At 43.4% G+C, this 21,832-nt stretch overlaps 1 protein-coding gene across 6 annotated transcripts in view; it reads left to right on the forward strand.

The window, feature by feature from the left end:
• Positions 1-21,832, forward strand: part of inpp5b (inositol polyphosphate-5-phosphatase B) — a 159,892-nt gene that overhangs the window by 88,496 nt on the left and 49,564 nt on the right. For 4 of the 6 annotated variants that reach the window (XM_078566944.1, XM_078566949.1, XM_078566945.1 and 1 more), the window contains 5 exons: positions 7,452-7,542; positions 13,934-14,104; positions 15,235-15,336; positions 16,274-16,388; positions 20,986-21,102. In XM_078566944.1, coding sequence (XP_078423070.1) covers positions 7,452-7,542; positions 13,934-14,104; positions 15,235-15,336; positions 16,274-16,388; positions 20,986-21,102 — 596 coding nt within the window. Of the gene's footprint in view, positions 1-6,028; positions 6,141-7,451; positions 7,543-8,388; positions 8,535-13,933; positions 14,105-15,234; positions 15,337-16,273; positions 16,389-20,985; positions 21,103-21,832 lie in introns of those variants that run through there. The other 2 variants (XM_078566948.1, XM_078566947.1) reach the window with 2 other exon arrangements.

Below are 21,832 nucleotides of genomic sequence, written 5' to 3' on the forward strand. Positions count from 1 at the left end.
ACCGATTTTTGATCTCTCAGGAAATCAAGGGATATGGGGAGTGGGTAGGAAAGTGGAGTTGAGGAAGAAGATCAGCCATGATTGTATTGAATGGCAGAGCAGGCATTAGAAACCACATGGTTTACTTCTGTTCTTCTTTCTTGTGGTCTTCCAAACCAATTGTTAACAGTTGAGTACTTTGTTTGGAACAAAAACAACAGTCAGTTACAGCACATCAATGATTTAATACCATGAAGCCAAGATAAGGTTAATCTGAGTTGTGCTTGGAGTAGAATTATATTCTAATTGTTATATTCTGGTGTCAGTGCAGTTGCTGCAAGCTGTTGTACCTTACTTGTGCTATTTCTCCACACTGAGCATGAATTATGGGCTCAGTTTTGCAATAGAAAAACCTTATGACCAACAAGCCTCAACCTGTTACAGGCTGCTTCCCCATCTCCCTTAATTAGAAGGAGCTGCTAGAAGGCTACCAATGGTGGGACTCCTAGGGTAGGTGACATTCAAATTGTAGGTCTTCAACCTCTCTCTTTGTTTAGCTGCCTTGACAAGCACACCAGCACACACCTCCCCCCCCCACCCCAATGTCTCGGCCGTATCCCTTGGCCTTTCTGACAAACTTTTAGTCACGTAACAATGGTCTGGTCTCAGACGTGAGTTTCTGTACAGTATTGTCCCTTCCAAGGACATACTATGCAGCTGCATGCTTATCTCTCCCTGGGAAGGAGCAGTCTGTCTGTCTCACTCTATCTTTTCCCAGGCTCTGTTGAAGAAGTTTAGAAAAAACACATTTCACTGTAGAACTGAACGCATATTCATACTACCTTAGTGATTATTAACCAAATTTCATCATATGGCTTTTGTTAAGCTAACTCTAAAGTTGTCTGGTTAACATATTGAATAAGTCTTTTGATTAATAATAAAGTAAATGTTTAGAGATGGCCTTTCCAAATTGGAGGGGTCAATTTGAAATGGTTGCCAAGAGCCTTAGATCACTTTGCCTCTGTTCCACTTGGTGTCCCTTGTCACAATGTGCCAGGAATACCAGATTGCTTTTGCTAGTCAGAGTTGTCAGATATGTTGTTTGCACCGGACGTGCCAACTTGAATTTATCCTTGTTAAAAACTGGGAACATAAATAAACCATTTTCTCTACACCCCTCCCCCAGCAATGGATTAGGGTGCATTTATGTTGAAGCAAGATGTTGCTTTCTCGCCCTGACGCCAATTGAGGCACTTAAGTGGGCAATTAATGACCAGGCAGGGGAATATATACTATTTTCTGCAGATAAGCCAGGTGTTCCAAAGGCTGTGTTACCTGTCCAGTGCAGGCTTCAGGATGTATACTCGTGGCTGAAGTGGGAGGTGAAGGATCCAGTTTTCGTGGTCCATGTTGGGAGCTAAATTGGAGAGCAGGGAGTTGAACATGTGACTGAAGAGGGCAGTGGGAAAACGTGGTTTCGTTTCATGGGATACTAATGCCAGTAATGGGACAGGAAGGAACTGTACCTTCGGGATTGATTCCACCTGAACCAGTCTGGGATGAGGGTCCAAACAGAAAACTTAAATAGGGCAGTCACAAGGACTTTAAACCAGTAAGTTGGGGGGAGGGCTCAGGTAAAAAGGGTAGTATAGATAATTTGATAACAAACAAAAGGAAAGCGAGTAGAGTAACAATCAAAGATTGTGCGTTAGGCATCACAGGTAAGGGGAAAACTGAAGGATTTAAGTAATGAAACAAGCGAGAGAAATAAGTAACATTGAATAAAACATTAGAGCAGAAGTACAGACTTGGGTGTTTGGCCCAAGTAAGTTTTTTTTATGCAAACACTCGAGATTGAATGAATTACAGGCTCTAATTCAACTTGGAGTGTCTGACAGAGTTGCCATTACTGAGACCTAGCTGCAAGGCAGTCAGGACTGGGAACTAAATATATCAATATAAAAACAAAAAGCTATTGCGGGTGCTAGAAATCCAAAACAAAAACAGAATTACCTGGAAAAACTCAGCAGGTCTGGCAGCATCGGTGGAGAAGAAAAGAGCTGACGTTTCGAGTCCTCATGACCCTTCAACAGAACTGAAGTATAGTTGGGAGAGAGGTGAAATATAAGCTGGTTTAAGGTGGGGGGGCAGGGAGAGAGAAGTTGAGGGTGGGGTGGCTGTGGGGACAAGCAAGCAGTGATAGGAGCAGATAATCAAAAGATGTCACAGACAAAAGGATCAAAGAGGTGTTGAAGGTGGTGATATTATCTAAGAAAAGTGCTAATTAATACCTTGTTAGTCTTTCCACCCCACCCCCACTAGAGCTGTACCTTGAGTATCCTGCCATCCATTCTTAATTAGCACTTTTCTTAGATAATATCACCACCTTCAACACCTCTTTGATCCTTTTGTCTGTGACATCTTTTGATTATCTGCTCCTATCACTGCTTGCTTGTCCCCACAACCACCCCACCCTCAACTTCTCTCTCCACCCACCCCCCACCTTAAACCAGCTTATATTTCACCTCTCTCCTAACTATACTTCAGTTCTGTTGAAGGGTCATGAGGACTCGAAACGTCAGCTCTTTTCTTCTCCACCGATGCTGCCAGACCTGCTGAGTTTTTCCAGGTAATTCTGTTTTTGTACTAAATATATCAAGTTGTAAGGTCTACAGGAAAGAAGGCGATAGTGGCAGAGGGAAAGAGGTAATTAAGGATGAATCACTGCAATGGTAAGAGAAGATATAGCATGAAGTAAACAGGCAGTGGAGACTTTATGGGCAGAATCATGAAGTAGAAAAGGAATTAAGACTGTAGTGGGAGTTGTGTGTAGGACCCCTGGTAGCAGTTGTGAAATAGCAGATAGAATAAATGCAGAAATTAGACTAAATATGTATTTAAGGCAGAGTTATTTTAATGGGCTATATAAACTTTGGGACAAGCAGGTTCACACATATCAGAAAGGGAGTGAATTTCTTATGTATCCAGGATAGTTCTCTGCAGCAATATATTCTAGAACCAACATGCCATATTTGAATTAATAATGAACCAGATTTAGTGAACAACCTGACAGTGTGTGGACAAACATCTACTAGCAATCGTAATATGATCAGGTTCAACAGTGTGTTTGAAGGGGAGAAATGCAAACCAGCCACTAAAATCCTAGATTTAGGTAAGGCTGACTTCAGAGGCAGAACTTTCCCGTGACTGAGGAGGTGAGTTTGGGATTGGAGGCAAATATTTAGAGATTAGGCATTGGGTCGGTGGGCTGGTACGTTCCTGCCTTGGCAATTTTGCGGTTATGGTTGAACAGTGGCTGCTGAGGCCTTTGCCGGAATCTTTCCTTGCGTCGGAATGGATTCCCACTGGGTACCTCTGAGCCCAGCAGCTCCATGGAAGCAACCTATTAGAGACAGGCTGGATGACCATCAGAGCCAAATACCCCAATGACAGGGCCGCAGGGTCATATTCGCAGCCCAGAGTGTTCCCCTGAAGGGGTTTCCCTCTGCTCCGACGGCCCGACTGGCTTCATTCATCAATTTTTAAAGAATTTTATTAATGCTTCCAAGGGCTCCTCCATTTTGAGACGCCCCTTTCTTCTTTCTGCCTGAACAGCATCCACCTCTCCCAGTGAGGCTGCCAGCCATCCCCAACTGTGGCCTTTAGCGTCAGGAACTGTCCTAATTGGACATGGAGGTGCCCAATCAGGAGGCTGCCTCCCAAAGGTCATGCTGGAGTGCGCATAGACCAATGTGGTGTCAGGATCTGGAAATGATCCTGAAAATAAGCCATCACCATAAGATTTCACCAGAGTGCACACAGTACAACTGGGCAAGTGTATCAATGGGTAAAACAATAGAAAATCGGGAGGAAGTTTTCAAAAAACAATTTAAGGTGATATAGAACCAGTTTACATCCCTAAGGGGCAGGAGATCTACTTGCCAAAACATACAGCCATAGGCAACTAAAGAGATAAGAGACAACATAAAACTAAAAGAAAAAGCATACAAAAATGCAAAAAATAGCACAGATCCTGGCAAATGGGAAAGGTACAAAAGAACAGCAATGAGTAATGAAACAGATAAGAGCTACAAAAGGGAGTATGAAAAGAAACTTGCAGGTGATATCAAAACCAACACACACAATTTTTACAATTATATTTGGAAAAGGTTAGGTAAACACTATTTGCATTTAATAAATCCGTAGTGGCTTTAATTTGTTTGCCCTTAATTTTCCAAGTGACAATTAATTTGGTTCTGTGCGATTTTCTCCAAAAGGTTCCTCCACCACTGATGTTAGATTGACTGGCCTGTAGTTGTCTGGTTTAGCCCACTCCCCTTTTCATTTGCAAACCACCTGTCTTCTGGCATTCCCTCTATATCTAAGGAGGATTGGAAGATTGTGGCCAGAGCCTCTGCAATTTTCAGCCTTACTTCTCTCGTTAATCTAGGTTGCATCCCAGATTATGTGCATTCTGCTCTAACATGACTGCGTTAAAACCATTCATTCTCTTTGGGGGGGGGAAAAAAAACCTCTGCAAAGGTCTTCACCCTTTCTATCCCATTGGTGAATTAAGAGAAACAGCAGAACATCCAATTTTGTCCACATTATTCATCCTTCACTGGTAGCCTTCCTTGGCACACATGTGCCAAATGTTCATAATTTCTGACACAGATCGTCAAATGTTATCTTTAACCATTACAGAATTATGTTTTTTAAGGTATTGATTGACACAGCATTAGCTACTTTGGACTGGAGTCTGCTCCATGTTCTCTCTGCAGGTGTGAGGTGGAACCTTGTACGGATTGAAGCAATCAAATAAAACGTGTTCTAAAGCAAAAAGAGTGTGAAGGGCAGGGCTATTTATGTAGCTGCCTGGGATACAACCATTTGTTTCCCTTAAAAAGGTGCTTGGATTGAGTTTGAACACTGCATGGTCAATATCATCTGGTGCAGCTGAGCCCAGCAGTACTGGGATGAGAATGAATTAGTACAAGCCCCTAGGCTGTTTTGTTTATTATCTGGTTCAGAGTTTGCAGGACATTGTTTTTTTAATCTTGGTGTTTACTTTCTCCTGTGGGAGTGGGTGACTGGTGTTGTTGGCAGTCAACATATTTCTGAGCTAATTCTGATTATGAAGCAAGAATACATTGTTTCATGGTGATCATCTCCCAAAATGAAATGCTGCTGTAAATATTCTAAATGATGAGCTGGCCCATTGTTGTGCTTTTCTAATTATTTATGTCTACCCATGGGCTATAATTTGGGTTAGGGGGTTTTACAAAATTCAGGTTGTGTAGTTAGGCCAGCAGCAGTTTTGTAAGTTTGTGCTTGTTAGGGCAGTATTGCTGCTGGCCATTAACTGTGAGTGCTCACCGCAGGCCCTACCTTGGTGTGGTGACCAGAGCTGAACACAGCACTCATAACCAGTCCATTTTAAAAGCCTTAACATAACCTCAGCATACTTATCTTCTGGCTTTACATGCGAGCATCTTGTTTTTTTTTTCAAACTGACACAACCATGCACGCTAGCATTGAAGAAAGAACTGTCTTGATCCCTGTACCCAATTTGCCTCCATTTTTTGTATTCTTATGACCCATTTTTTTTTGGAACAATATTCATCACTTCATGTTACTTAAATGTTAGATTTAATTTGACATTTCTTTACCCAGTTGCTTAACCAACCTGTATCCCTTTACTAAGCTGTTAACCTCTCTAGTCTTTTAATATCAGCAAGCTTACTTTCCATATCCGGGTTTTACGTAAATTTTATTGCTAATTGCTATGCAACTCTGAAGCAGCAAGTGACCAGCTGCAAACAAATTTTGCTCTTGCTGCGCCCAAGCTAGGACCAATCCATTGACGTTACCTCTTGTTTTAAGCGTTTTAGCAGTAGTGCACCCTGTAAAAGGTAGTGCACAAGTTACACCTGAGCTTTTGCTTTTCCCCCACCTTGCTCTCGTTTTGCATAGAGATAGATTTGCACCTGTGTAGACGGTTCACGCTCGGTTTTTCACTAATAGTGCTTTCCTACTACTGTCTAGCCCTGCCTGTGCACCATCTATTCACACAACAATACTCTGTACGTATTTTTCTGCTGGTGTTGCTGCCACCGCTGCTGCTGCTGCCATCACCGCCATTGCTGCCATTGCTGCTCCCAGTAAGTACTGAGTTGCTTAAGAATTCGTTTACGTTTATGCTCCACCCGAGTTGTTTGGTTCAATTTTGTACTTTTAAAAAAAAACAGTTGTTGAGTTGGTTTATGCTGATCGTGTGAAATGGGCTCCTAGTGAAACAGCAAGCCGGTTTTGCAGCTTTCTCTTTTCCTTGGAAGGTCCCCTGCCCTGAAGGGTTTTAATGAACCAGATCAATTTTTATGCCAAACCAACAGCTTTCCTGGTTATTGATTTGTTCTTCACAACGCTAGTTCATAAGTTTCCAGACTAATTTGATTTAATTTCAAAGCTCCCTACGGTGGGGTTTATCCTGTAGATTTCAGTGCCCCGGGCTAGGGAAGAGACCCAGTGGCCACGGCCCCTATTCCTGATGGCTATCCAGTGAGCTCAGTGGGGTGCCCATCTGCCTGAATGCTGGATAAGAACAGGGTGAAGCTTTCTTATGATGCCTTTCACAGTCCATCATCTCCTGTTTGTTACTTAATATCTGGTCCAGTAGCACATTCCTCGCTTGAGTTTCTCAGCTAATTGTTCCATATTACCGTCATGTTGTAAGCGGATTTTTTTTTCCATTTCTGTTGCACCCTTCATAGATTTTCCAATGCATCCCTGGTGAATTGAAGTCATCTCTAACACCTGTTCTGTACATGCTTCCCTTATTTAACTACATCAATAACAGCTGCTTTTTCTTCCTGTTAATGCAAATATTATTTGAATGAAATGTTCTTGGCACCCTCTCTTCTATTAATGAGATGCTAGAAGTTGGTTTTCTTCCCCTCATGCCTCTTGTCCTTGTCGACAGAGTTACCACCTTATCCACATCTGGATCCAGAGAATTCTTTCTCCACTATTGTATTATGTTTCAGAAACTGGGCCTGTTAGCTTCTCCAACTTTTTCTCCCTGATTCCTGAAGGTAGTGACTGATGCCAGGACGTGTTGTTCCATTATCACCATAAGCGCATTAGTGCCTGCCAAGAGACTGTTGGGTGGACACATGAAGAGTGACAATCAACAAGCTAGTCAGCTATTGGGAAGTGTCACTCCCAGATGTGATCCTGCCCTCAGCTGACATCCAAACCCTTGCATTACAACACTCAATAGTATTGATTAGCGGTGTAAATCATTGCTGACTTCTCATCCCTGCCTGACCCAGGGGCACATGAGGCCAATCAAAGCAACCCTTCTCCGACATCACGGTCACACTAGCTGACATTGGTTAATTCGATATGGACCAGGGACATGCTATTGATGCTTTCTTTTAATGTGACTCTGGATGTGTTTTATTTGATTCCAGGCGACTCTGATCTGCTAGCAATCCAACATGGTGGAGAAGAGAGGGACAGTCACACGTATGAAGATGGCCGTGTTGAGCCTACTCCAGAAAAGTAAGATATGTGATACCGTACATTATCGCTATAAAATTAGTTTACATTCATTATTTTTAGGGTTTTAAGGATGTAAATTAAATAATTGAATGCTCTTGCCCAATTAATTTCTGTTTTCGCTCTTTTTGAATAAGCCCGGAAATTAGACCTTGGGTGTGAGCATATGGATGCTAAACATGTTTAAATGTTTTAATCATGGCTAAATTGGTTGGTGCCTTTATTAAACAGTGAACAAAGTAATTAATTTGATCCAATTATGTTAAGCATTGTACACCAATGCCTCATCTTGTAACGTGTAGGCTGTAGCATCTAGCACGTAGCACTTTTTTAACAGCACATTTCTGATCTTCATAGGTATCCCTTTGACCTAGAATCGTGCTCTGAGGCCTCTGCCAGTTTCTCTGCACACCCTCCTGCTTTGAGGTGTGTGAGAACAAGAAAGAGTCGGTGTGGGTTTGAATATAGTTAGTGAAGATATTTGTGTTGCTTTCACTTCGAGGTTTCATTTTAAAGCTGTTTTGCAATACTGGTCTGACGTGTTTAACTGACGTATTGCTAATGTGCTTGTTTTATTTTCTATTCATTTTAATTTTCTTCCTGTTGTTTCTTTTTCATGAAATTTGAGCAAAGAGAGGTGACAGCAGTACACTGTCACCTAGTCACGCGTTGCATCTCGTAATGATTGAAAATAAACTTGTGAAAATAGTGATAATGCGGCTCTCCAAAGCCACACCCACTGTGTGGATTTTAATACTGGAGGGTAGTCCTCTGCAATAACCTACTCCACAGTGGCAGTGTTGATAGAAGTGTTCCAGACGAGGTGGGGCTACCCACCGTGGAATTAGCTGAGCTCCGCAGTAGGTAGTCTACTTATCAACTCACCTTTTGGAGAGACAGCCAAATATTTTTTTAAGGGAATATTAAATCAGCAGACATTTCTTGTGGAAGACTCGCAATTTGTGGAAGTTCTTTCTGGTGGAAAGCAACAACAGGTAAAAGTGCCTTTTAAAGTCATTTTACTGGAAGGTTGTATGGCGATGCCTTGTTTCGTGTAAATTTGTCTGCAAGTTCTATGTGTAAGGGCAGAAGAGACATCCAACATGTATTATTCAAATGATTGGCTTGCCAACGACACTACTGAGAATGGTTTTCATTTTCAGTACCAAACCCCACAGAAGATGGCCTGATAATATCATCTTCACTTTTCTTAATAGAGACAATGGCGACGTCTTTACTCTTAGTTCTGTACTGTGTTTTAAAAAGAAAGCCTTTTCTTTAAAAAAAAATACAGAGGTGGATAGAAATCCATTATGAGTGGTTTAAGTCTATTACTTGGATTTCAGCGCAGGCACACACTTGGCTGTTGAGCAACTGAGGTCCAGAAATGGCTGAATGTCCCAGTGTTGTTACATGATTTACATTTGGCAGAGCAGAATGCATGCTTGGCTTTCACCTGTGACAAGTAGATTGGGTAAATCCTATAATTAGGTAGATTATTCACATTTTGCGGAAGGAGCAGGGTTCAGGAACCAAATGATGCTTCTCCTGGTCAATATTCATTGCTCAACAGACATCACTCAATTAGATTATCTGGGCATTAGCGTGTTACTGTTTCTGGGACTTTGCGTACACAGACTGGCTGGGGCATTTTCCTATATTATGACAGTGGCTACATTTCAAAAGTACTTAATTGGCTGTAAATCGCTACGAGGCGTTGTGAGATTGTGAAACACACACAAATGCAACACCTTCCCTCCACCAAAGCACTCCATACTGAGACCTTTTTAAATTGTCCAGAATTAAGTGTATGAGAATGCTTCCTGCACAGTGTTCCTGAAAGCTTCTCCTGTCAATTACCACATTCACTGGCACATTCTTTTAACTAGAAGCATATTTAAATTATCACTTATCTGCTTTTCTTGCCAGCCTGACCATGGAGGAAGTTACCAAGTTATTAATAGTAACAAGATAGTCTTGCATGTATTTCACACTGCAGTTAACAGGATTATTCAAGATTAGGGTGTGAATCAAGGTGTTACCCGAACTCTTATCTGTCTCATTTACATATTTTTGTTAACAACAACTTGCATTTATATAGTGCCTTTAACTTAATAAAACATCCCAAAGTGCTTCACAGGAGCCTTAGGGAACAAAACTGAGCTATGTAAAGAGGTATTAGATCAGATGGCCAGAAGCTTAAGTCAAAGAGGTTGGTTTTAAGGAGCGTCTTAAAGGAGGGAAGAGAGGTAGCAAGACAGAGGGAATCCAGAGTTTAGGGCCTAGGAATCTGAAGGCACAGTCGCCAGTGATGATTAAAAGTGGGCATGCTCAATGGGCTTGAATTTGTGGAGCACAGAGATCTAGGCGGTAGGACTGGAGAAAATTAAGAGATATTATAGAGGGGTGAGGCCTTGAAGCAGTTTGAAAACACAGATGAGAATTTTAAAGTTGAGGTGTTGCTTAACCAGGAGCTAATGTAGCCAGCGAATACAGGAGTGATGGGTGAGCAGGGCTTAATGTGAGTTAGGGCACAGGCAGCGGAGCTTTGAATCACCTCAAGTTTGCAGGGGTAGAATGTGGAAGTTCAGCCAGGCATGCAGTCAAATAATCAAGTCTAGAGGTAACAAAGTCATGTCTGAGGATTTCAGCAGCAGATGAGCTGAGGCAAGGTTGAAGTTGGGCAGTGTTATGGAAGTAGGAAGTCTTCATGAATGTGTTGTTGTGAATGTGTGGTGGAAGCTCAGAATCACAGAATTGTTACAATGCAAAAGGAGGCCATTTGGCCTGTCTTGTCAGCACTGGCTCTCTGAATGAGCAACTCGCTCAGTGCCATTCCCCCAGGAACCCTGCACATTCTCCCTTTTCAGGTAACAATCTAATTCCCTTTTGAATACCTCTGTGGAAACTGACTCCACCACACTCCTAAGCAATATATTCCAGGCCTTAACCACTCGCTGCGTGAAAAAGTTTTTTCTCATATCACTTTTTTGCTTCTTTTGGAATGCTTTTTGGAAAGCTAGGTTTCTACTTCTACTGGTTCCCCTTTATCTACCCTACTAATTACATCCTCATCTCAGGATCAGATGTAACACCAAGGTTAAGAACCATCTGGCTCAGACAGTTGCCAAGGAGAGGGATGGAATCAGTAGCAAGGGAAAATAGTTTGTGAGGGGGTCCAAAGAAAATGACTCCTGAGTTCCCAATGTTTAAATCGAGGAAATCTTCCAGTTCTGGATATCAACCAAATTAGAGAGTAAGGAGAAGTCACGAGAGGTGGAAGAGAGGTAGAGTTTGGTATTGACAGTGCATACATGCAAACTGCACTATGATTCTGGAGGATGTTGCTGACGGGCAGTATATAGATGAGAAAGAGGAGGGGACCAAGGATAAATCATTGAGGTAACACCAGAGATTACAGTGTAGGAGTGAGAAGAGAAGGCATTGCAAGTGATACTCTGGTTATGACAGATGTTATGATCCCAGTTTTGTTAATGCTGGACAAGTCAGACCCCAGAGTGAAACCTGGCTTGAATAGATCCTAACTTTTTTTTTTAGAAACCGTGGAGATAAGTTACTGAACAAATTCACCGGAGTCTGCTGATGACCTTTTAGTGCAAAGGATAAACTATTTATTAAAACAAGAAAAATGAACTATATTACACCAGACAAAAAAGGTTGGAAAAATCTCTATAGACAGAAGAAGACGATTCAAATTCCCACTATTCCTTTACCCCTGCAATATCTTTACAGAAGCATAAACTGGTGAAGAGTTATCACGAGCTTGACACAAAAGCATCTCGCTTGGGACTGGCACAGTTTCAAACGGTTTTCTTCCAGTGAGCTCCTGAGCATTCACTTGATGCTTCTCCCCCAGCTCTTATCTCTCCCCGAGACACCCAGAAATTGCACTCTAAACTCTCAGTTTCTTCAACTTCAGAGCAGACAAATGAGTTCCCTAAACTCACTCTACCAGTGGTTAATTACTGTCCCAGTAGTGTTGTAGCTTTTCTTCTCAGAGAGCTTAAAATCCCTTTTTTCTCTGTCTGACACACATCCACTCCACAATAAATGGCAGGTGTAACCAAAGCAGATTCCCTGGATTTCTTAACAACCCACCCAGACGTTTGTCACATGGTGAGCCAACCAATCTCACTGAAATTTCATTTTTCTCTCAAAGGCTTCCGATCTCCACATTTGAAGATCTCGCCTTGAAATTCTTTCCAAAAGTGCTCCCACTTGGGTGGTTTCAACAATGGCCCACCTCGCGGGGTTTCAGTCTCGCTTTCCAAGATTCCTTTCCCACTTTAGCGTCACCTTCCAAGCACAATTTTAGATCTTCGGCTGTACCAAGAAGAACGCCACCGCTTCAAAGGGGTTCCTTAGCCCCAACGACCCACAGCACGGAGTCACCAACCTTCAGCTACCTTCTCAGATCTTATGGGGTTCTCTCAAGCCCACTTCAAGTCTGCTCACTGCAGCTCTTTCTTTAACTCAGAGCCTATTTCTCTGCTCCTTTCTTTTAGCTTAACTTAACTGGTTAACTGGACTAGACAGGAAGGAACTTTTCCCCTTGGTGAAGGGATCAATAACCAGGGGGCATAGATTTAAGGCAAGGGGCAGAAGGTTTAGAGGGGATGTGAGGAAGAATTTTTTTCACTCAGAGGGTGGTGGGAATCTGGAACTCGCTGCCTGAAAGGGTGGTAGAGGCAGAAACCCTCATAACTTTTGGATGTGCACTTGCGATGCTATGGATTTAGTGCTGGAAAATGGGATTAGAATAGTTAGCCGCAGACTCAATGGGCCAAAGGGCCTTTTCTTGTGCTGTAGACCTCTATGACTCTGTGGACCTATTTCTGATCCCTATCTTTGTCCCTTAGCTAGAACTTCTTTCTGGGACCTCTCCCTATTCTCCTCCCTGGTTTGGGACCTTCTCCCCGTCCCCCTCCCGTGTCCTGTGCCCTGGTAATGGTGCTCTGGTTCAGGTCATCTAGCTTGCTTTTCACACCGTTTTCCTTTCCTTGCTTCTGCGTAAGCACGCAGGACCAGTTCCCAATCTGAAGAAGGTAAAATAAATGAACTGCGCATGTGCAGCCATTTCCCAGCTGGGAACTGGAGTTCCCGACCTCCAGCTTCAGATTAAGGTAAGTATTTTACTTTCTTCACACAGAATCGATAGATATGAGTGAAACCAAGTAAGTGCAATCCCACCCAGTTAAAGAACATTGGAGAGGTGTTGGAGGGGGATGATGGGGTCATTTGTGTGAAAGGCTAGACACAGATTGAGGAAGCCGTGTGAGATGACCAGATCAAAAGAGGTGGCCGTGAATGTGGGTGGGAAAGTTTAAGTGAACGGAGCAATTTCGGGAGGAAAGGAGGTCGGTAAAGTCAGAGTGAGAACCAGAAGAGATGAGATGGCGGTTGAAATCACTGAAGGTGATAAGTCATTCAGTGCAGAAGCAGAGGGGAAAAGCAGAAAAGCTATCTCGGAGAAAGTTAGAGTGATATTTGGATTTGCAGTGCAGAAGGAGGATTTTAAATGGGAGTTGTGAAAGTTGGATCAGGATCGGATGCTGAAAGGAGAAGTTGCCAGAGGAGTAGAGAGGCAGACCAAGATTGGATTTACAGACGAGTGCTACATTACTGGCATGGTTTGAGCAGAGCAGGTAGTGGAATGTACAACCAGGCAGGGCAGCTTCAATTAGCGGAAAGGTGTCATTATCCCTCAGCCATTTATCAGTCAAGGCCGTAATGTGATCATCAACAATGAGCTCATGGATGGCAAGGGCTTTAGTGTTGTTGTTCGAGGTGATTACCTGGATTTACAAAATGGAAACAGGCCATTCAGTCCAGCTAGGCTGTGCTGGTGTAATCTTCCACACGAGCAATTTCATGGGCCTGCTGTGCTTCTACTTCTGTTTATTCCCTTTTTCTTCAACTTCCAACCTCATCTAGTCTTAAATATTGACCAAGTCTCAACCTTTAATTACTATGCTAGTTCATTTCAGAGCCTTGCAGCTATATGTAAAGAGAAATAATTCTGCTGACACAGGTTCTTATCTGTTGCATTTAATTTATATTTAATTTCACTGAAAATAGTCTATTTCAATCAATTCTGTTCCATCCCTTCCCTATCTCTTTCAAATGAAAACAGTCCCAATTTTCAAATATTTCTTTAGATTTGTACATATTGTTTTATGTTTGTATATTTCCCCAGATCAGATGACACTCTTGTGTGCTGTACCTTTTCTGTTACCTCAACTTTCTTCCTATGATGTGGAGCCCAGAATGGTACAAGTATTTCAATTGTGGTTTCGTAGGTTTTATATGGATTCACTATTCATCTCAAAGTTTACCACTAAAGATGATAAAAGTGCTTTGCTTGTGTTTCAAGGCCTGATAAAATGAAGCCGGACATAACTGATGACATGGTCCGCAATGCCAGCGTGTTGGCTACAAGCAAAGCCCAAATCCTCATGATGCCACAGTTTGGCCTGCGTGACAATCTGATCAAATCGGAGTTGCTGAAGCAAGAAGAGAAGTACACTTACATCAGAAACTATAGGTTAGTTTAAATTTAAATATTTATTGTGTAAATGTCTAGTTTTGCTCAATTGTGCATTGAAACCAGTCGTATCTAGAGAAACAGCAGTCCAGCTTTAGCTGAACTGAATGTCAAGTGTATGCGCCCCGCTCTGCCAAACAAGCACAAGGCAAAACTTCCTGGGACAGCATCTTGGGAAATTTCCCCAAGTTCTACAAAAAAAAATCAACTGCCATACCTCCACCCATGGAAGAAATTTAACTCTCCCTGCCATTGAGAGCTAGTTGCAGGGACATATCGACTGGTCTTCTGCCCCTGTCTGGCGAACACAGTTTTATATTGCAGGTCACCCACCCAAAAGCCAGAAATTTGTCTAAATATGCACTTTGGACTCCAATTACATTGCCGAGGCATAACTACAATCTTCCCTGTCCTGGGCTGCCTAGCCCTTCCCCAAAGCACCCTCCCTCTCTAGTCCCTTTCCTGATCACTTGCCTTGGTTCTGTGGTCCCCATTGTGGCCATGTCTCTGCTTGCTTGACTACATTACTAACCAGCGGTTAAAAATCAGCCTGTCAATCACAGGAGGGCCGCTGTTTCTAAGGGCGCATCTTTTTTGCCTAAACTGCTTGGAGGTCCGTAGCACCAGCTGTAGTATATCTAGGACTCGTGTGTGCTCTTCATGAATCAGTCAGTTAAAAAAAAACACTGAGACCGATGAGGAAACTGGTCTGCGTTGAGGATTACTGTTTCCTTCGATTAATCCGCACCTTCATCCTTGCAGCTGAGATATCACGACTGCAGTTGGACATGGGCGGATTGGCTGAGTTTCCCACATCCCACTCAGCAAGCTTATTGAAAAAGGAAGGGTCGTGCAGTATGCTGCACAAGCTGCTGGGGTCTTCTAAAAGAAACCTACAGGAGTGTAAAATAAATACATATATCGCAGTGTGAAGTGCCTGTATGTTGAATATGGCGAGCTTTAACTCTAAATTACTTGCAAATGCTTTTCTCTTCTGCAGACTAATGGCATCACTTGCTTAACCAGTAAATTAATTGTGCAGCAACAAAATATGCTAGTAGAAATTATGTTTGTGCCTTTTGCATTGCTTTAATTCTGCTATTTGTATTAAAAACAATTGTTTTACATAGGATTTTTGCAGGGACTTACAATGTGAATGGCAAGTCTCCAAAGGAGGACCTGAAACCTTGGCTGAGCTATGATGCTGAACCACCTGACATCTACTGTATTGGGTATGTCTCTGACGACAGAGTTCAATTTATCTTCACACTATTTTTAGTCAGAAATGCCAGAACCTTGATAGCCCCTTTCCTTGTTCTGAAATCATTCACTACATCGAATAACATACCATTTAAGAGCGAGATCTGGAATGCGCTGCCTGAAAGAGTGGTGGAAGAGGATTCAGTAGTAACTTCCAAAAAGGAAATGGATAAATACTTAAAAAAGGAAAAGGTTTACAGGGTAATGGGAAAGAGCAGGGAGCAGCTCTTTCATAGAACTTGCACAGACTGAATGGCCTCCGATGCTGTATGAGTCGATAATAGCCCCTTAAGGAGTGTAATAGAATATCTATGTTCAAACAAAACAAAAAAATGACACGTACTATTTATAGTCATGCGTCTTTTTACTGAAAGCTGTGAATCACCTCAGCTCAAACATTTTGCATTGAAAGTAGCAGTTTTTAAGAACATTAGAAATAGTAGCAGGATTAGGCCATATGGCCCCTCGATCCTGTTCTAACATTTGATAAGATCGCGGCTATTGTCTACCTCCGCTACTCCTTCCCGCACTAACCCAATAGCCTTGGTTCCCTCGGTATCCAAATATCTGTCAATCTTGGGCTTGAATATACTCATTGACAAAGCATCGACAGCCCTCTGCAGAAGAGAATTCCAAAGATCCACAATCCTTTGAGTGAAGAATGCCATTCTGTCACGCGCAGTTGCATAAATGCTGCTTTAGCAATACAACAGGTGCTGTTTTACTAACAATTTTGGCATCTCTGTGAGAAATCAGGTACATCTGTACTCATGTATGACTCAGTTATGACTGAATCATTAACTATAAATGAGTGAAAATTAAAGCTGTGCTAATATTTTGCTTTCCAAACCTGCTTCAAGAATTCTTTTTTAGTTACTTCTGGATGTTCTGATTATCTGTTTTTAAAAGTTTTCAAGAAATTGACCTGAGCAAGGAAACATTCCTTTTTAATGATACGCCAAAGGAAGAGGAGTGGTTCGTGGCTGTGACTGAAAGTCTTCATCCATTGGCCGCATACGCAAAGGTAAAATTATTGTATTTTTTAATGCATTCCTGTTGGGATAAATACAATATAATTTTGTACAATTTTATTATCAGTATTTCTAATAGCAACATTCAAACGCATCAATTTATAAAGTAGATAAACTTTACCTAGGGATTAGAACAGATTAACTTATCCAACAATAAATTGTTAAGAATTATTGTGCAGATTTTATCTAGTTTCAGTTTAGTTAGTTGGTGTTAACCAGGGCAATTGTAGAACAGCACAATTGAACTGTGAGCCTAGACTGAGGGACAAAATTATCAAGGGTCTGTCTTGCTCCTGGTTGGCAATAAGTGAGCCTGTGGGGGGGAAAACACAGATGTGTGAGGATGGGATTTCGTCTGGTTATAATGACCCCTTGGTCAAACAACTCGTACACGGTTCACTGCTCCTGTGGCATGCCAGAACCACATCGGTAAATTGCATGTCCCCAACCTGTGATTCTCCAACCGTTGTGACATGGAAATTCCCAGACTCACCCGTGAAGAATGACTTTTAAATGAAGCAATGGAAAACTGCTCACAAGCATCGAACCAAGCCCAGCGTGATTCAATCCTTCAGGGGAGGAGGAGAGAAATTATATGTTTGTGAGGGAGGGAAAAATTACCACTAAATCAGTTGTACAGGATGTCTTCCCCCAAATTATGGTGTTAGATCTACTGAAACAGCCCACGTGTGCCTTGTAGCCATGTTAATCTTTAAATACGTTATACCGTATTTCTTTGGCTGCAGTGTTACAAGAAGAGAGAATCTAACCATCACCCTTTGACGTTCAATGGCATTACCATCACTGAATCCCCCACTATCAACATCCTGGGGGTTCCCATTGACCAAAAACTGAACTGGACTAGCCATATAAATATTGTGGCTACAAGAGCAGGTCAGAGGCTATGAATCCTGTGACGAGTAACCCACCTCCTGACTCCCCAAAGCCTGTCCACATCTACAAGGCACAGGTCAGGAATGTGATGGAGTGCTCCCCACTTGCCTGGATGAGTGCAGCTCCCACAACACTAGAGAAGCTTGACACCATCCAGGACAAAGCAGCCCACTTGATTGGCACCCCATCTACCAGCTCCAATGCTCACTCCCTCCACCACTGTCGAACAGCGGCAGCAGTGTGTACCATCTACAAGATGCACTGCAGAAACTCACCAAGGCTCCTTCGGCAGCACCTTCCAAACCTGTGACCTCTCCTACCTAGAAGGACAAGCACAGCAGACACACGGGAACACCACCACCTGCGAGTTCCCATCCAAGCTACACATCGTCCTGACTTAGAAATATCGCCGTTCCTTCACTGTCGCTGGGTCAAAATCCTGAAACTCCCTCCCTAAAAGCACTGTGAGTGTACCTACACCACATGGACTGCTGCGGTTCAAGAAGGTGACTGACCACCACCTTCTCGAGGGCAATTAGGGATGGGCAATAATAACAAAAAAGTACTGCGGATGCTGGAAATCCAAAACAAAAACAGAATTACCTGGAAAAACTCAGCATCGGCGGAGAAGAAAAGAGTTGACGTTTCGAGTCCTTGTGACCCTTCGGCAGAGCTGAGTAAAGTTAGGAGAGGGGTGAAATATAAGCTGGTTTAAGGTTGTCGGGTGGGGGGGGGGGGGGAGGTGGGAAGTGTGGTTTTAGGGACAAGCAAGCAGTGGTAGGAGCAGATAATCAAAAGATGTCACAGACAAAAGGAACAAAGAGGTGTAAAAGGTGGTGATATTATCTAAGAGAATGTGCTAATTAAGAATGGATGGCAGGACACTCAAGGTACAGCTCTGGTGGGGTGGAAAGACTGACAGGGCATTACAGTTATAGATTTAAAAATAATGGAAATAGGTGGGAAAAGAAAAATCTATATAAATTATTGGAAAAAACAAAGGGGAGGGGGAAGAAACGAGAAGGGGGTGGGGATGGGGGAGGGAGTTAAAGATCTAAAGTTGTTGAATTCAATATTCAGCCCAGAAGGCTGTAAAGTGCCTAGTCGGAAGATGAGGTGCTGTTCCTCCAGTTTGCACTGGGCTTCGCTGGAACAGTGCAGCAAGCCAAGGACAGACATGTGGGCAAGAGAGCAGGGTGAAGTGTTAAAATGGCAAGCGACAGGGAGGTTTGGGTCTTTCTTGCGGACAGACTGCAGGTGTTCTGCAAAGCGGTCGCCCAGTTTGCGTTTGGTCTCTCCAATGTAGAGGAGACCGCATTGGGAGCAACGAATGCAGTAGACTAAGTTAGGGGAAATGCAAGTGAAATCTGCTTCACTTGAAAGGAGTGTTTGGGCCCTTGGACGGTGAGGAGAGAGGAAGTGAAGGGGCAGGTGTTGCATCTTCTGCGTGGGCATGGGGAGGTGCCATAGGTGGGGGTTGAGGAGTAGGGGGTGATGGAGGAGTGGACCAGGGTGTCCCGGAGGGAACGATCCCTACGGAATGCCGCAGGGGGAGTGAAGGGAAGATGTGCTTGGTGGTGGCATCATGCTGGAGTTGGCGGAAATGGCGGAGGATGATCCTTTGAATGCGGAGGCTGGTGGGGTGATAAGTGAGGACAAGGGGGACCCTATCATGTTTCTGAGAGGGAGGAGAAGGCATGAGGGCGGATGCGCAGGAGATGGGCTGGACACGGTTGAGGGCCCTGTCAACGACCGTGGGTGGAAAACCTCGGTTAAGGAAGAAGAAGGACATGTCAGAGGAACTGTTTTTGAAGGTAGCATCATCAGAACAGATGCGAGGGAGGCGAAGGAACTGAGAGAATGGGATGGAGTCCTTACAGGAAGCGGGGTGTGAGGAGCTGTAGTCGAGGTAGCTGTGGGAGTCGGTAGGCTTGTAATGGATATTGGTGGACAGTCTATCATCAGAAATTGAGACAGAGAGGTCAAGGAAGGGAAGGGAAGTGTCAGAGATGGACCATGTGAAGATGATGGAGGGGTGGAGATTGGAAGCAAAATTAATAAATTTTTCCAGGTCCCGACGAGAGCATGAAGCCGCACCGAAGTAATCATCGATGTACCGGAGAAAGAGTTGTGGGAGGGGGCCGGAGTGGGACAGGAACAAGGAATGTTCCACATACCCCATAAAGAGACAGGCATAGCTGGGGCCCATGCGGGTACCCATAGCCACACCTTTTATTTGGAGGAAGTGAGAGGAGTTAAAGGAGAAATTGTTCAGTGCGAGAACAAGTTCAGCTAGATGGAGGAAAGTAGTGGTGGATGGGGATTGTTCGGGCCTCTGTTCAAGGAAGAAGCTAAGGGCCCTCCGACCATCCTGGTGGGGGATGGAGGTGTAGAGGGATTGGACGTCCATGGTGAAGAGGAAGCGGTTGGGGCAAGGGAACTGGAAATTGTTGATGTGATGTAAGGTGTCAGAGGAATCACGAATGTAGGTGGGAAGGGACTGGACAAGAGAAGGGAGTCAAGATAACGAGAAATGAGTTCCGTGGGGCAGGAACAGGCTGACACGATCGGTCTGCCGGGACAGTTCTGTTTGTGGATTTTGGGTAGGAGGTAGAAGCGGGCCGTTCGAGGTTGGGCGACTATCAGGTTGGAAGCTGTGGGAGGAAGATCTCCAGAGGAGATGAGGTCAGTGACAGTCCTGGAAACAATGGCTTGATGTTCAGTGGTGGGGTCATGGTCCAGGGAGAGGTAGGAGGAAGTGTCAGCGAGTTGACGCTCAGCCTCCGCAAGGTAGAGGTCAGTAATTTATATAGATTTTTCTTTTCCCACCTATTTCCATTATTTTTAAATCTATAACTGTAATACCCTGTCAGTCTTTCCACCCCACCCCCACTAGAGCTGTACCTTGAGTGTCCTGCCATCCATTCTTAATTAGCACATTCTCTTAGATAATATCACCACCTTTAACACCTCTTTGTTCCTTTTGTCTGTGACATCTTTTGATTATCTGCTCCTATCACTGCTTGCTTGTCCCTACAACCACACTCCCCCCCCACCCCCAACCTTAAACCAGCTTATATTTCACCCCTCTCCTAACTTTACTCAGTTCTGCCGAAGGGTCGTGAGGACTCGAAATGTCAACTCTTTTCTTCTCCGCCGATGCTGCCAGACCTGCTGAGTTTTTCCAGGTAATTCTGTTTTTGTTATGGGCAATAATAATGCTGGTCTAGCCGGAGGCGCACATGTCCTGTGAAAGAATGAAAAAAAGCCACCTTGAGACATTCAGTGGTCATGAAAAGCACTGTATAAATGGAGGTCGGTCTTTCTTATTAGCCCAGGCCTCTGGATCGCTTGTTGAGAAACGTAACTGCTGCTCTATGTTGGCAGATGAAATGGCCAGGAAAGCGGAGACATTGGGACCAAACCCCACCTTGTCCTCCACTGTCCATGGGAGCACTTTCCAGTGGGAATGATTAGAAATGTGAAATTTGATGGAATTTTTTTCCCCTCCTGAGTCCTCGTGACGCTACCATTTCTGAGATCTGCTAAACCAGGTCTTAAGCTCGGACAGATCTGATATAATGGCAGTTTAATACACTACTCCTGTTTTTGATCTGTCAGCTAAGTTTATATGCTCGGTATCCGAAGATGAAAGTTAGCTAGTAAAACTCCAGTATAACAGAATTTTTATTTCAGATCAAGCTCGTCCGGCTGGTTGGAATGATGCTTATACTGTATGTGAGGAAAGAACATGCTGCTTATGTTACAGAAGTGGAAGTGGAAACAGTCGGAACAGGCATAATGGGAAGAATGGTAAGGCAGATTGAGAAAAGATCACTCCAGCCTGGTGTCTGTCCATTAATAAATGGTACATTTTTGAGAAGACTCTGAAGAGTGGATAGTAAATCTGTACGCAAAGCACGCAAATTGCTAAAATATCAAATAACAGGCCTTTATCTCCAGGTGGTTAGAACACACAGGAGAGGCAGTGATGCTTCGGTTGTACAGAGCCTTGGTCGGACCACATAAGAAGATGGGAAATACATGCAGGAGGAGATCAAACGGCCCATCGAGCCTGGTCCGCCATTCAATAAGATCATAGCTGATCTTCTCCCTCAACCTTAAATATATCCAATGTGTTTGATTATTTAGGACTGAGATGAGGAGAAATTTCTTCACTCAAAGGGTTGTGAACCTTTGGAATTCTCTACCCCAATCAGTTGTGGATACTGCATTGTTGGATATATTTATAGTTGAGACAGAAGGTCAGCTACGAACTTATTGACTATCATAGATTTTTGTTTGGTTGTGGTTTCAAGGGATGTGGAACCTTGATGGGTAAATGGGATTGATGTTCAGATTAGCCACAACCTGGTTGATAGGCAGAACAGGCTAGAAGGGCTGAATGGCCTTTTCCTGTTCGTATCATTGTGACAAGCCTGAGACAGGCTTTCAGTGTGTCCTCATGGGCAGGGCAGATGTATGGTATGGCAGTGCTAAAGGAGATGGGTATGGAAATAAATTGTCATGCAAAACATGAAAT

The sequence above is a fragment of the Cetorhinus maximus genome, chromosome 21, assembly GCF_964194155.1.
Source record: "Cetorhinus maximus chromosome 21, sCetMax3.hap1.1, whole genome shotgun sequence".
NCBI classification, from domain to species: domain Eukaryota; kingdom Metazoa; phylum Chordata; class Chondrichthyes; order Lamniformes; family Cetorhinidae; genus Cetorhinus; species Cetorhinus maximus.